Source organism: Ascidia mentula, chromosome 2 (assembly GCF_947561715.1).
Source record: "Ascidia mentula chromosome 2, kaAscMent1.1, whole genome shotgun sequence".
Taxonomy (NCBI): domain Eukaryota; kingdom Metazoa; phylum Chordata; class Ascidiacea; order Phlebobranchia; family Ascidiidae; genus Ascidia; species Ascidia mentula.
In genome coordinates, this window is record NC_138567.1 from 12,623,586 (window position 1) to 12,637,028 (window position 13,443).

Below are 13,443 nucleotides of genomic sequence, written 5' to 3' on the forward strand. Positions count from 1 at the left end.
CTAAAGCTGTGTGTCGCTATGTGTAACTATGTGTACATAGCGGCACGAGAACATTTCTGAAACACCCGGGAAAACGGTAGCCTATATAATGCTTAAACTTGTTGCTGGTGACTTAATTTCCACTACTTGAATTGTGTAAAACGTTATTGAAGGTAATTTCCCATACTATCGAAGACGCATGCAATGCTTGAAAACCACTCATGGGGATAAGTGAAAAATATTGCATCCGGATTCAATGTTTTTTGACATCATTCTCCTGTTGGTCTACAATGATTAAATCTCCCAAAGTATTTAGCCTATAGATAAGGTAAACAAACTTATTATTGGAATCCGACTTTTTGTGATTTTCATATGAATTCAAAGAATATAGCATAAACGCGCGGTGTTGAAAGAGTGCATCGTGGCAAAAGCAAAAAAAAAATTACCGTAACACATTGTTCACAGTAGGCTATATATAGCCGTTGAATTTGTAGTTAAAATTGTATTTTATTGCTTTTAATTGTTTAACCAATACTAATTCATTAACGCACCTCACTCTTAATTTGCTTTGTCACGACTCGTGCAATATTAATCTGATAAGCCCGCTCTCGCACCTGAGAGAAATTAATCTTGGTAAAACACCGGAATTTTCCGCTGACCTAAGTCTTATGATTCTTTGTTATTTACGTTTGTTTTGTGACATTTCTACCCGGTTCAGCACGCCTGAAATTGAGTCTATATAATTGTCCGCTTGGGCTGTAAAGCCAGACAGCTTCCGAACCGTAACTTTGAAATTTATATATTGTCTCAATACGCATCATTGGATTTACTCGAACTGCTTCATTGAAATTACATCTTTTCTTGTGAGTATTCGAATGTTTTACTAATTTTAATACAACCCACTAATTACTAATTGCACAATGTTGGAGTCTTTATGGAGTCATAGTTAGGCTTAGTGTTATCTCGAGTATAAACATAAAATAGCCTAAATTCTACAAACTCGAACTGGTACCACGTCGCACACCTTTCCCTGAACAATACACATCAGGCTCCTTGAGAGGGAAACAATATACCGATGCGAACCCTTTGAAGTATTGCCAACGATCGATACGTTGAATACAAACCCACCACGTGACGATATGCGCTTACATAACTTAATTGTGAATTTGTTAACCATCTAACAGATATCCGACCATTAAATACAAGTTCAGAATCAAATTTGCATATCAGCGCACATAACAAACAGGTAGACACAACCTTATTTCCACACAAAGCCGTTTTTCACAGTTTTGCCCAATTATTCAAAAATGCTGAAACTGCGCTATATTGTGTCATAATAAGGGATATCCATTATATGTGTCGCATAATTAGGGACCCAGCAAACACACTACGTTGTTTCGACTTTCACAACGTTGTGTTAGAGTCGATAGTTGGTTACATGCTTGACTAATTTTTAAGTAAATGTCGAATAAAAGTTGAAAAATTTGACGTAGAATATGGACGTTAGTTGGATTACAGAAGAACGTAAAAAATAACGTGATTACAACGTTAAACGACGACGTTCAAAAAGACGTGACTGTGGCGTGATTTAAACGTTGCTTATAACGTAGCAGTATGGGTTATATGTAAAGTCAGTTAAAAACCTCAAAGAAACGAAATAAGCACATTGTTTTTGACGAAATATAAACGTTCGTTGATACGTTTCAAATGAACCCGTTTAGAACCAAGATTCGACATTTGTTTTCACGTAATATAAACGTTGGTTTCATACGTTTGAAATGAACCCGTTTAGAACCAAGATTCGACATTAGTTTTCACGTAATATAAACGTTGGTTTTATACTTTTGAAATGAACCTAATTAGAACCAAGATTCGACATTAGTTTTAACGTAATATAAACGTTGGTTTCATGCGTTTCAAATGAACCTAATTAGAACCAAGATTCGACATTTGTTTTCACGTAATATAAACGTTGGTTTCATACGTTTCAAATGAACCTAATTAGAACCAAGATTCGACATTAGTTTTAACGTAATATAAACGTTGGTTTCATACGTTTCAAATGAACCCACTTAGAACCAAGATTCGACATTAGTTTTAACGCAATATAAACGTTGGTTTCATACGTTTCAAATGAACCTAATTAGAATCAAGATTGGACATTAGTTTTAACGTAATGTAAACGTCGGTTTCATACGTTTCAAATGAACCCACTTAGAACCAAGATTCGACATTAGTTTTAACGTAATATAAACGTTGGTTTCATACGTTTCAAATGAACCCAATTAGAACCAAGATTGGACATTAGTTTTAACGTAATATAAACGTTGGTTTCATACGTTTCAAATGAACCCAATTAGAACCAAGATTCGACATTAGTTTTAACGTAATATAAACGTTGGTTTCATACGTTTCAAATGAACCCAATTAGAACCAAGATTCGACATTTGTTTTCACGTAATATAAACGTTGGTTTCATACGTTTCAAATGAACCCAATTAGAACCAAGATTGGACATTAGTTTTAACGTAATATAAACGTTGGTTTCATACGTTTCAAATGAACCCAATTAGAACCAAGATTCGACATTAGTTTTAACGTAATATAAACGTTGGTTTCATACGTTTCAAATGAACCCACTTAGAATCAAGATTGGACATTAGTTTTAACGTAATGTAAACGTCGGTTTCATACGTTTCAAATGAACCCACTTAGAACCAAGATTCGACATTAGTTTTAACGTAATATAAACGTTGGTTTCATACGTTTCAAATGAACCCAATTAGAACCAAGATTGGACATTAGTTTTAACGTAATATAAACGTTGGTTTCATACGTTTCAAATGAACCCAATTAGAACCAAGATTCGACATTAGTTTTAACGTAATATAAACGTTGGTTTCATACGTTTCAAATGAACCCAATTAGAACCAAGATTCGACATTTGTTTTCACGTAATATAAACGTTGGTTTCATACGTTTCAAATGAACCCAATTAGAACCAAGATTGGACATTAGTTTTAACGTAATATAAACGTTGGTTTCATACGTTTCAAATGAACCCAATTAGAACCAAGATTCGACATTAGTTTTAACGTAATATAAACGTTGGTTTCATACGTTTCAAATGAACCCAATTAGAATCAAGATTGGACATTAGTTTTAACGTAATGTAAACGTCGGTTTCATACGTTTCAAATGAACCCACTTAGAACCAAGATTCGACATTAGTTTTAACGTAATATAAACGTTGGTTTCATACGTTTCAAATGAACCCAATTAGAACCAAGATTGGACATTAGTTTTAACGTAATATAAACGTTGGTTTCATACGTTTCAAATGAACCCAATTAGAACCAAGATTCGACATTAGTTTTAACGTAATATAAACGTTGGTTTCATACGTTTCAAATGAACCCAATTAGAACCAAGATTCGACATTTGTTTTCACGTAATATAAACGTTGGTTTCATACGTTTCAAATGAACCCAATTAGAACCAAGATTGGACATTAGTTTTAACGTAATATAAACGTTGGTTTCATACGTTTCAAATGAACCCAATTAGAACCAAGATTCGACATTTGTTTTCACGTAATATAAACGTTGGTTTCATACGTTTCAAATGAACCCAATTAGAACCAAGATTGGACATTAGTTTTAACGTAATATAAACGTTGGTTTCATACGTTTCAAATGAACCCAATTAGAACCAAGATTCGACATTTGTTTTCACGTAATATAAACGTTGGTTTCATACGTTTCAAATGAACCCAATTAGAACCAAGATTGGACATTAGTTTTAACGTAATATAAACGTTGGTTTCATACGTTTCAAATGAACCCAATTAGAACCAAGATTCGACATTAGTTTTAACGTAATATAAACGTTGGTTTCATACGTTTCAAATGAACCCAATTAGAACCAAGATTCGACATTAGTTTTAACGTAATATAAACGTTGGTTTCATACGTTTCAAATGAACCCAATTAGAACCAAGATTCGATATTTGTTTTAACGTAATATAAACGTTGGTTTCATACGTTTCAAATGAACCCAATTAGAACCAAGATTCGACATTTGTTTTCACGTAATATAAACGTTGGTTTCATACGTTTCAAATGAACCCAATTAGAACCAAGATTCGACATTTGTTTTTACGTAATATAAACGTTGGTTTCATACGTTTCAAATGAACCCAATTAGAACCAAGATTCGACATTTGTTTTTACGTAATATAAACGTTGGTTTCATACGTTTCAAATGAACCTAATTAGAACCAAGATTCGACATTAGTTTTAACGTAATATAAACGTTGGTTTCATACGTTTCAAATGAACCCATTTAGAACTAAGATTCTACATTTGTTTTAACGTAATCTAAACGTTGGTTTCATACGTTTCAAATCAATCTGTTTAGAACCAAAATTGGAGATTTGTTTTAACGTAATGTAAACGTTATAGTTTCATGCGCTTCAAATGAACCCGTTTGTAACTAAGATTGGATATTTGTTTTTACGTGACATAAACGTTGGTTTCATACGTTTCAAATAAACCCGTTTCGAACTAAGATTGGACATTGTTTAAAATGACATGAACGTTGGTTTTGTAGGTTCTTAGTGAAACTCATTGACAATAAAGATTAAACGCTTGTTTTAACGTAACATAAACGTTGACTTCGAACGTTATGAAAATTTATAACAAGGATTTAACGTTAGATTTAAAATGTAAACGTTGGTTTATTGCATTTCGAAGTAACGAACGATGCAAAGACGCTGTTTCGACACGTTGTTTTTTTTACGTGCAGTACACCAAATAATGCAAACGTTAGACAAAACTTGACATCACGTGTTTTGACACACGAAGAAACTGTTGTCAGAAACATTTTTATTTGAAAAATGCCTTCTTTTTGATAGTTTAATTAATAATAATATTGTTTTGTTTTGCGTTAATTTATTTTTCTGTAAAATTTAAACATACAAACAACGCACGTGGTGAAGATTTCTATTCCCGCCAAAATTGCAGATGGAGTTCGCAGTCTCCCGAAAATGTTGCCTCGTGTTTTTGTCCTTTTCATGTTTAACTTGTTTAGGTACTTTTATCCGATGTAAAATAAGGACTGTACTTTTGTTAAAAAATAAATTTAATTTTGCTATATGTTGCCAGGGCCTTTTTCGGACGTTAAGCAACATTAGAGTAACACCTGTTGTGTGTAACAATATTAGGCCTATTTTACATCTGACCTATAATGGACAACATTGGTGCAAGGTAAGTAAGATGTCCATTTCCAAGTAACTGAATCTACGGGTAACTGTGGTGTGATATAACGAACTTATTACCAAAAGTATTCAGTTAATGAGTGTGTATATAACATAGTCATTACCAAAAGTAGGCTATAGGCTATATTTTTGGCACTTAGTTGGCAAACCTTTTTGCATTGTGTGTAATTTAACATTGTTGTGTTTGAATATCGGAATGGATGGAAGATTTGAAAAAAGAAAGATATATCAAAAGGAATGGATTAAGAGTAAACGCATCAAGAGAAAAAACAAAAAAATACATGAACAATTGTGTACCTATTACAGTACCTCTGACAGCGATGACCTTGAGGTTATACCACCTCTTAGCAAAACTAATTTAAACAAAAATAAAGCTTCCCCATCTTTCCAAAAGGCTGTTTTCCAGCCTAAGGCACCCAGTATTTTTAAAGATGAGCTGCATAACCCAACTTATCATGAACCCCCAGAAAAGTCAGTTGTACCCTTTAGAGAACAATTTGCCAACTGGGTCACTACATACAATGTCAACCATGCTGCAGTAGATAATTTGCTTAAAGTTATGCAGGAGTGTGGACCAGCTATTTGTGTCAGTAATTTGCCATGTACGTGCCGTACCCTTTTGTCAACACCCAAACATGTAGATGTACAAATTAAGTCTGGAATGCAATACTACTACTTTGGATTAAGAAAGCAGCTACATTTTATATTGCAGAATGTGAAAAGTCATGCAGTATTTGGCTTGACATTTAATGTTGATGGGCTACCATTGTTCAAGAGCTCAAAGTCTTGTTTTTGGCCAGTGCTTGGCAGTGTTGTTGAACTTGAATGTGTATTCCCTGTTGCACTAACATATGGAACATCTAAACCTTCCAATTTAGATTTTTTGACTGATTTTATATATGAATTGAACGAAATTCTAAAAAGTGGATTAGAAGTTGGTGAATGTACATTTAAATTCAGGATTAAGTGCATCATATGTGATGCACCAGCCAGGGCAATGGTTAAATGTACAAAACTATATTCAGGATTCTATGGATGTGATAAATGTTCCCAAAAAGGAATGTGGTGTGGTCGCCTGACTTACCCACAAATTGAAGACATACCAGAGAGGACAGACAACTCATTCAGAAACCAAAGTAATGCAGAACATCATCATATTACATCTCCTTTTTGCCAACTACCTATTGATATGGTAGATCAATTTCCTATTGATTACATGCACCAAGTGTGCCTTGGAGTAATGAAAAAACTTTTGTGCATGTGGATTCGTGGACCTAAACCAGTAAGGTTTAGTGTGCAACATTTAGACATAATTTCAGACAAACTTGTTTTCTTGAAGCCCTATATTCCAGGATATTTTGTGAGAAAGCCACGCAGTCTTAGGGAAGTGGACAGGTGGAAAGCTACAGAATTTCGGCAATTTATGCTTTATACAGGACAGATTGTGTTAAAAAAGGTTCTTCCGAAGAAATTTTATGAACACTTTCTTTTATTTAGTGTAGGTATAAAACTTCTAATTTCACCAACTTTCGTTGAAAATTTTGCTTGTTACGGACATAACCTTTTAAGCAAATTTGTAACGGATTCTGCTGACCTGTATGGCAAAGAGTTTTTGGTGTATAACGTGCATAGTTTGTTACATTTGAAAAGAGATGCTTGTAAGTTTGGGTGTCTTGATGCATGTAGCGGCTTCAAATTTGAATCATACATGCAAAAGCTGAAACGAATGGTCAAATCTGGCAAGAGCCCAATTACGCAAGTTGTTAGAAGACTTAGTGAAAAAATCAAGGTTGATAGCAAAAGTGACCACAAGCAACAAAAAACATATACCAAGGAACCGAATAATGGCTATATTGTGAATTTTGCTCAACAGGGTGAGATGTGCATAGAAATCCTTGAAGCACGTAGCTGTGAAAAATTGTTTTGTCGTGTGTATAATAATGCAAAAAGCTTTTTTCTTGCACCATGTGATTCTAAAAACCTGGGCATATATGTTACTACTGCGGAGGACACTAAAACAGTTGTATTAAAACAAGATGTTAGTTTTGAAATTTGGTCATAAATGCATATTTATGGCGGTTATGCATGAAATATGATATCTGTTGTTTACAGATAGTGCTATGTGTGGTATTAAATGCAGGTTCAACATATTTTGTTAAAAATGTTTGTTGTTGTAATATTTGTTAATGAAGAAACAGCTGAAATTGTCCATAACTCATGGATATTTACTACGCAGGAAAAAGTATGTTTGTTCATTTGTTGTCTACAAGTTTGAATTTTTGATTATGTTGTATTTATTTCCAGAACTTGATGTGTTACTGGCCAAAGGTGGGAGCCCGGCAAAAGGCCAAAAAAGGTGAATTGCCAGACGAAGAAAACTGGGGACAACACCCAATAAGGATTTTGTACAAATCAGGTTTGTTCTATTAAAGTTGTAAAAGCTAGCACAGTGCCACTCAACAGCTGCACTGATGAGACCTTACAGGTCGAAACAGTGCGTGTACATACCCTGTCTGCAGCTTTGCAATAATATGGCTTTTTTGCACATATATTGTAATATGTTTTTTTTTCAAAAAAGGGGAATTTGAAAAAGCACTGCAGAAATGCAATTTGGCCCTGCAAACATCAAATATGGAGAGCTGTGATGAGATTGAGAGACCTCGAAAAATGCCAAGAAGATTTCTCGATGAAGGTGGGGACACATGACATTCTAATCATAACAATGTAACAAAGTGGTGATCTGTGTAGATGTACCCATATGTACTCTTCCAGATGAAGACATATACCATGAAGTGGGAAAAGAAAATGACAGTAGTAATTTAAGTTTTAATTCTGCAGGTAAAGAACAAAAGTTGTTTGTTTTCGCTAATGAAAAAAAGTTAGTTGATTAGCCTTTAAAAAATCTTTTATTGGCAGGCAACACAAGAAAAAGGTCACTTTGTTCTTCAATTGCTGGTAAGAAGTTTTGCAAAACAACCTGAACTTGTGTTGAAAAAATATTTCTGTTTTAGATGAAACCAACTTAAATGAAAATGAAATGATGCAGCATACAGAGGGTATGTAGCAAATTTTTCGTTAGTTTTGCATTTAGTTCAATATTTTTTTGTGCAGCTGTAACAATCCAGACAATTGCAAGAGATATATGTGATATGAAACAAGAGATAAAAATGGTTAAAAATCTCTTGGAAACCAAAGAGGATGAAGATGATGCAGAGTTTACATATCTAAACAAGCCTTTAGAAACATTGGAAGAACTTGAAAAGCTTTTGTTGGAAAAATCCTTTAAAAAGTCATTTGTAAGTTACTTATCTAAGCCTCAACAAAACTTTACACAAACCTTTATCATTAAGATCAATTACTTACGAAGTCTTGGAGGTTCTTCAGTGGGAGATAAGGTAAGAAGAATGATGAGAAGAGTGGGAACTAACAAATTGTGGTCAATGTACAGTTATAAAGGAAGAAAGGGAAAAGATTCGTTTTGCCAATCTTGTACAAACAAGGCAATTATAAGTATGTGATTTGATTATCATGGAAAATAAACATCTTTGTTGTATTGGGTTGTATTAACCACATATAAGATATTTCTGATTGTAGCAAAAAAACATTAATGCATTTTTTCTTTTCCACAAAATTTTAGTGGGAGGAAATTATTTATTTTTACTTGGTAATGTTATCAGCTGAAAAATGCCTGCATTTTTTTCCTTAATTGTCACGTATAAATTATGAAAACAGGTCGGGAAACATTCATTTAGCTATGGTAGTCAAATTGTAATGTTATTTGTAGAAGCATGTTTGAGAGGTACGAACACAGATGTCAAAGCTATCGAAAAAGAAATCAGTGAATTTCTTAAACATGCACCAAGGAGACAGGGTGGTGACCTCTACCAGGTACATGTAATTTAGTGCCATTATAGATGGAACTGAAGTGTAAAATGTTTTTGTTTCATTTTGTTGAAATAAAAGTCAATATTTTCCATTTTGAAAATAATAACATATTGTCCCAATTTCAAGTTATGGTTAGAAATGTTGTCACAAAAGTTTCCAAGATATTATTTACAAATTTTAGAAAATGTGTGGAAGTTCGGTTGACACAGCCTTTACCTCAACACACACATATCCGCAAAATATCATTTTTCTTGCTTGCAAAAAATGATATTTTACGGATATGTGTGTATTGAGGTAAAAAAAAAGATATTTTACACGTATGTGTGTGTTGCGGGATTACTTCCATAACACTGTTTGTATTATTTTTGCAGTCCCTGAATTCAAGTTACAGCAGCAGTGCCAGCAGCTCATGCGACACCACTGCACTCCTTTCTTCGGATTCCTAATAAGTATTAATGTGCTGGCTTTGTCTAAATAAATTCTTTCTTGAGTAAGATGACTGGTGTTTCCTTGTTGTTCTGGTCATAACTACGTAGATGAGCAACACACAAAAGAAAACTATGAAGGTTATCAATATAGAAGCCCATGTAATTACTAAATAATCAACGTTTAAATGGTTCGAACCTCGATCTGTTAAAACATGAACTGCAACGTGGGCGAAACGTTGTAACTCAAAGGTGAAAACGCGTCGCTTCAACCACCACTGGAACGCTCGGAAGTATGTTCACAAAACGTTTTCAAAACCAACGCCAAATGTTCTGCAATGATGTACGTCACAACGTAAAACGGACGTATTTCCTAACAAACAAATTTACGTAAACACAACGTTCGCGCAGATGTAAAACAAACGTAGGTTTTTGACGTAATTGTGTACTACGTATTCTCCACGTGTGTTAACAACGTTTTCAAGACATCGTTTCGTATCGTATACACAACGTTTGATTAAACGCAAAAAAACGTTTGTTAGGACCGTGACAGTGCATTACGTATTCTTAACGTGTGAAATCAACGTTTTCCAAAACGTTTTTAAGACATCGTTTCGAATCGACACTTTTACGTATACACAACGTTTGATTAAACGCAAAAAAAACGTTTGCTAGGAACGTGACAGTGCATTACGTATTCTCAACGTGTGCAATCAACGTTTTCCAAAACGTTTTTAAGACATCGTTTCGAATCGACACTTTTACGTAAAAAAACGTTGAGATCTACGTTCTCTCAACCAAGTTGTAACACGAAATCTACGTCGAAAGTACGTCAAATTGTTTGCTGGGGATGTGCCATAATTCGGAACATGCCAAACACAGAAAGTTTTGGTCGGACAATTAGTTTTTATGGAGGTAATTGCAAAATTTATTACTCCTGCCATTATGAACGGTTTGTATTTTCGCTCTGAGTCGTTTTCTGGCCTTCAAGTCACGTTTTCGTTTATACCTACGTCTTAAAAGCGTACGATTCCAAGTTCCTTTGTTAAACAATGCTACAAAAATTTCTCTATAAGATGAGAGACGTACGAAAAAAGGTTGACCTGAAGGTTACAAGACAATCTTCAAGAGCAGAAAAATGGTTTTACTTACCCATATTTAAGTAAAACGTAGCACTTAGTGTTAGTATTTTATCAAAGCTAAGTTTCTTTTAAAAGCATGGGTTATCGCAAATGCAAACTTCACCATGTTAAAAGTTGGAGGCGTAATGCATTGTACACACAACAGTCAATTTATAGCCGAAAAATATATTGGGTCAAACCATCAGGCCTTTGACAGTTGTATGCATTACTCTGTACTGCTTCGCGTAACTACGTTTAAATATCCGAAACCTGGCACCTCATTTCGAGATACATTACTTTTACGAAAGTGCAATGCATTCACAAGGAGGCCATCTAAATTTCAACAGAAAGACAAACAAGAAGTGTATTGTAATAACGTTGTTGACATCGGCCACAAAATAATAAAAGTACAGTTTCGGTTAAAAAATTATCGTGTGAAGTTAGACCTCATGCATGCAGCGGGCAAAGCACACACACTTTGACAATAGACCAGCAAGCAAACACATGTAACCGGTGTTGGGCGCAACGTACCATAAAGTTATTGTCAGTTGCCACATAAAGCTATCTGTTACGCCAAGAGAAAATATGTGAACAGTGCTAACAAATCGTCCATTTCGGATCGTCCACTCCAAAAGTCACAACACTAATACTTTTCACTGATAAGTTGCAGTTTCCTGTACCAATGTTATTTTTTCTTTAAAAGTGGAAATTTAGGACAATGATTAATAATACTCTTCCTTCTGTGGGTGTAGTTTTTTGTTGCTAAAATCAGAACACATATCTGGACTATGTAACCACTGTAAAACATAAGTAGCTTGTGGAACATGACAGCCGTGCAAATTGTTACCAATTAGAAGATAGCAGAAATACATACCATACCAAGTAGGCTAAAACACACCGCAAACACTTTTGTTTCTTGACTTGCATATGAAGAAACGATAAAATAAAACACTGCATTTGCAAATTTGCTTAAAAGCAAAACATAAACCAGCACACTATTGATAAAATAATTTCCCAGTGGCTTAAGAAATTAAGGACTACAGAAAATAACCACACAAGTTGGAACCAATTATTCTAAAAAATCTTAAGAAAACAGGGACTAACATATTACAATGAATAGCTTGTAGCAGGTTAACAATTGAAGAAGAGTTAAGACAGTTTTATTGGCAGGTTTTGGACAAGTTTTTGCTTCAGATTTGTCTCTTTTTGCTTCATTTGCTTAAGCATCGTTAAAATAATTTGTCTGAGGCCTTGTCCCAACTGATGGCGACTATATGGTTTGTCCAAAGGGGGAACATGAATAAATGCGGCCGGACTGGTTTTCATGCTTAAAGATGTGTAATAGATGTATTCACAAAGGTACCTGCATTTATAGAAAAGAAAGTCCAAAATCTGATGTAATGGTATTAGTAATGATGTTACCTTCCAGCATCTTTCGAAGTCTCTGCCTTCACTCCTTGTTGCTTTAACGACTCGACAATCTTTTTCATGTCTAGAGTTGACTTGATGACAGCAGGTCCTGTAGCTTTGCACTGATGATTTTTTGGCAGTGAACCTAACTCATCCTTTCTGTAATAACACATTTAATATGTTTAAACAAAAGATACAATAAGCAATAAAATATCATTAAAGCACAGATTGAAAAACCACCGATTTTATGCATTAACTCACAATTTCCAAAGTAATAAAGTGTTTCCCTAATTGCAAAACATGTATGGTAAGAAAATAGCGGTGACCACTGACCTGCAGTAATTACTGTTATGAGCCACTTGTTCCAGAGTAAATGTGGCAGCAATACCAGATAATCCCACATGGATTACAAGCTTAAAGAACATTTCTGAGATTAAACACTCACACAAGAAGTAGTAACTCAATAAATTATGACAAAAATACTTTAAAGAACACTGATTACTTGAGGGTTTAAAGTTTTCCATAACTGTGGAATGGTTTTGTCTATTATGTCATACTCCACAGGAATTTCATGTACAACTAGATTAATGTGGGATCCAAGGCCTATGCATTCCAGCTCCTGTAAACAAAAAAAACGACAAAAAGTGCTGATGATTGTGTAGATGACTTTGCTTATTTAAGGCAGGTATGCTTGAAGTGTACACTATACCTGAACAGTGGCTTGTTAATTCATAGACACATAAAATTGTACATCAGCTTAGTCATTGTGAAAACAGCTTTGTTCAAAATATATTACAATTTGTTCAAAAAACATTACATTCAAACTATGAAATAACAAGAAATGCAGTTTACAAAAAAAAATTTAATCATATACGACTTACTTTGACAGCAATCCAACTAGAATTTACTTCATAACAACCAAATGGGCCGAATCCAGTTACCAATACAGTGATACTTTCAGGTGCCATGGTCAAAAAAGTGGTCGAAGAAAGTCAAATACACAATTAGCAGACTTTCCTGGCTACGCTACATTACAAAAGGCAACAGTCGATTAACCCAACCAACATAATGTATGAACTACGATTAAACGTTCATGTTGGAAAAGTACCAAAGCAGCAGTAGATGAGATTACGCAACCTTCGGACAAAAACACGGCATTCCGCATTCGCAAATAAGTCAGCTGATCGTCGATCGAAGCGATAAACAACCGCCAGACGAGAATCCCCTTCGCCTGCATGAACCGGCAGCCGGGTTGTTCGGTTTTAGATCGCTAGATTATTTTCAAAACAAGCGGTTTAAACCGAATTCGTTAGTTCGCTAATTAATGTCTTGCAATTGTGTTTTC

The 13,443-nt window shown here is 34.5% G+C and overlaps 2 protein-coding genes across 2 annotated transcripts; one reads left to right on the forward strand and one right to left on the reverse strand.

The window, feature by feature from the left end:
• Nucleotides 1-5,747: 5,747 nt before the first annotated feature.
• On the forward strand, nucleotides 5,748-9,588 carry LOC145890153 (uncharacterized). Its single transcript, XM_082981187.1, has 11 exons — nucleotides 5,748-7,112; nucleotides 7,398-7,499; nucleotides 7,562-7,673; nucleotides 7,836-7,949; nucleotides 8,006-8,095; nucleotides 8,174-8,212; nucleotides 8,269-8,313; nucleotides 8,369-8,553; nucleotides 8,608-8,767; nucleotides 9,042-9,145; nucleotides 9,514-9,588. Exons 1-11 carry the CDS (start codon nucleotides 5,817-5,819, stop codon nucleotides 9,586-9,588), a joined length of 2,322 nt encoding a protein of 773 aa, XP_082837313.1. The 5' UTR covers nucleotides 5,748-5,816.
• Nucleotides 9,589-11,036: 1,448 nt separating this feature from the next.
• On the reverse strand, nucleotides 11,037-13,279 carry LOC145889002 (pyroglutamyl-peptidase 1-like). The gene is made up of 5 exons (XM_082979871.1): nucleotides 12,980-13,279; nucleotides 12,601-12,717; nucleotides 12,432-12,511; nucleotides 12,111-12,257; nucleotides 11,037-12,051 (listed from the first exon to the last, which is right to left on the reverse strand). The coding sequence occupies exons 1-5, from the start codon at nucleotides 13,064-13,066 to the stop codon at nucleotides 11,838-11,840; spliced, it is 645 nt and encodes a 214-aa protein (XP_082835997.1). The 5' UTR covers nucleotides 13,067-13,279; the 3' UTR covers nucleotides 11,037-11,837.
• Between the last annotated feature and the right edge of the window lie 164 nt (nucleotides 13,280-13,443).

What these genes read in the sequence shown, in the direction of transcription:
- LOC145890153 (XM_082981187.1), top strand. Translation starts at nt 5,817, where the DNA reads ATGCAGGAGTGTGGACCAGCTATTTGTGTCAGTAATTTGCCATGTACG. An exon ending in TTTAAGTTTTAATTCTGCAG is followed by an intron (nt 8,096 to 8,173) that starts GTAAAGAACAAA and finishes TTTTATTGGCAG; the next exon opens with GCAACACAAGAAAAAGGTCA. An exon ending in AATGATGCAGCATACAGAGG is followed by an intron (nt 8,314 to 8,368) that starts GTATGTAGCAAA and finishes TTTTTTGTGCAG; the next exon opens with CTGTAACAATCCAGACAATT.
- LOC145889002 (XM_082979871.1), bottom strand. Translation starts at nt 13,066, where the DNA reads ATGGCACCTGAAAGTATCACTGTATTGGTAACTGGATTCGGCCCATTT. An exon ending in GGAAAACTTTAAACCCTCAA is followed by an intron (nt 12,512 to 12,600) that starts GTAATCAGTGTT and finishes ATGTTCTTTAAG; the next exon opens with CTTGTAATCCATGTGGGATT. An exon ending in ACTTCGAAAGATGCTGGAAG is followed by an intron (nt 12,052 to 12,110) that starts GTAACATCATTA and finishes CTATAAATGCAG; the next exon opens with GTACCTTTGTGAATACATCT.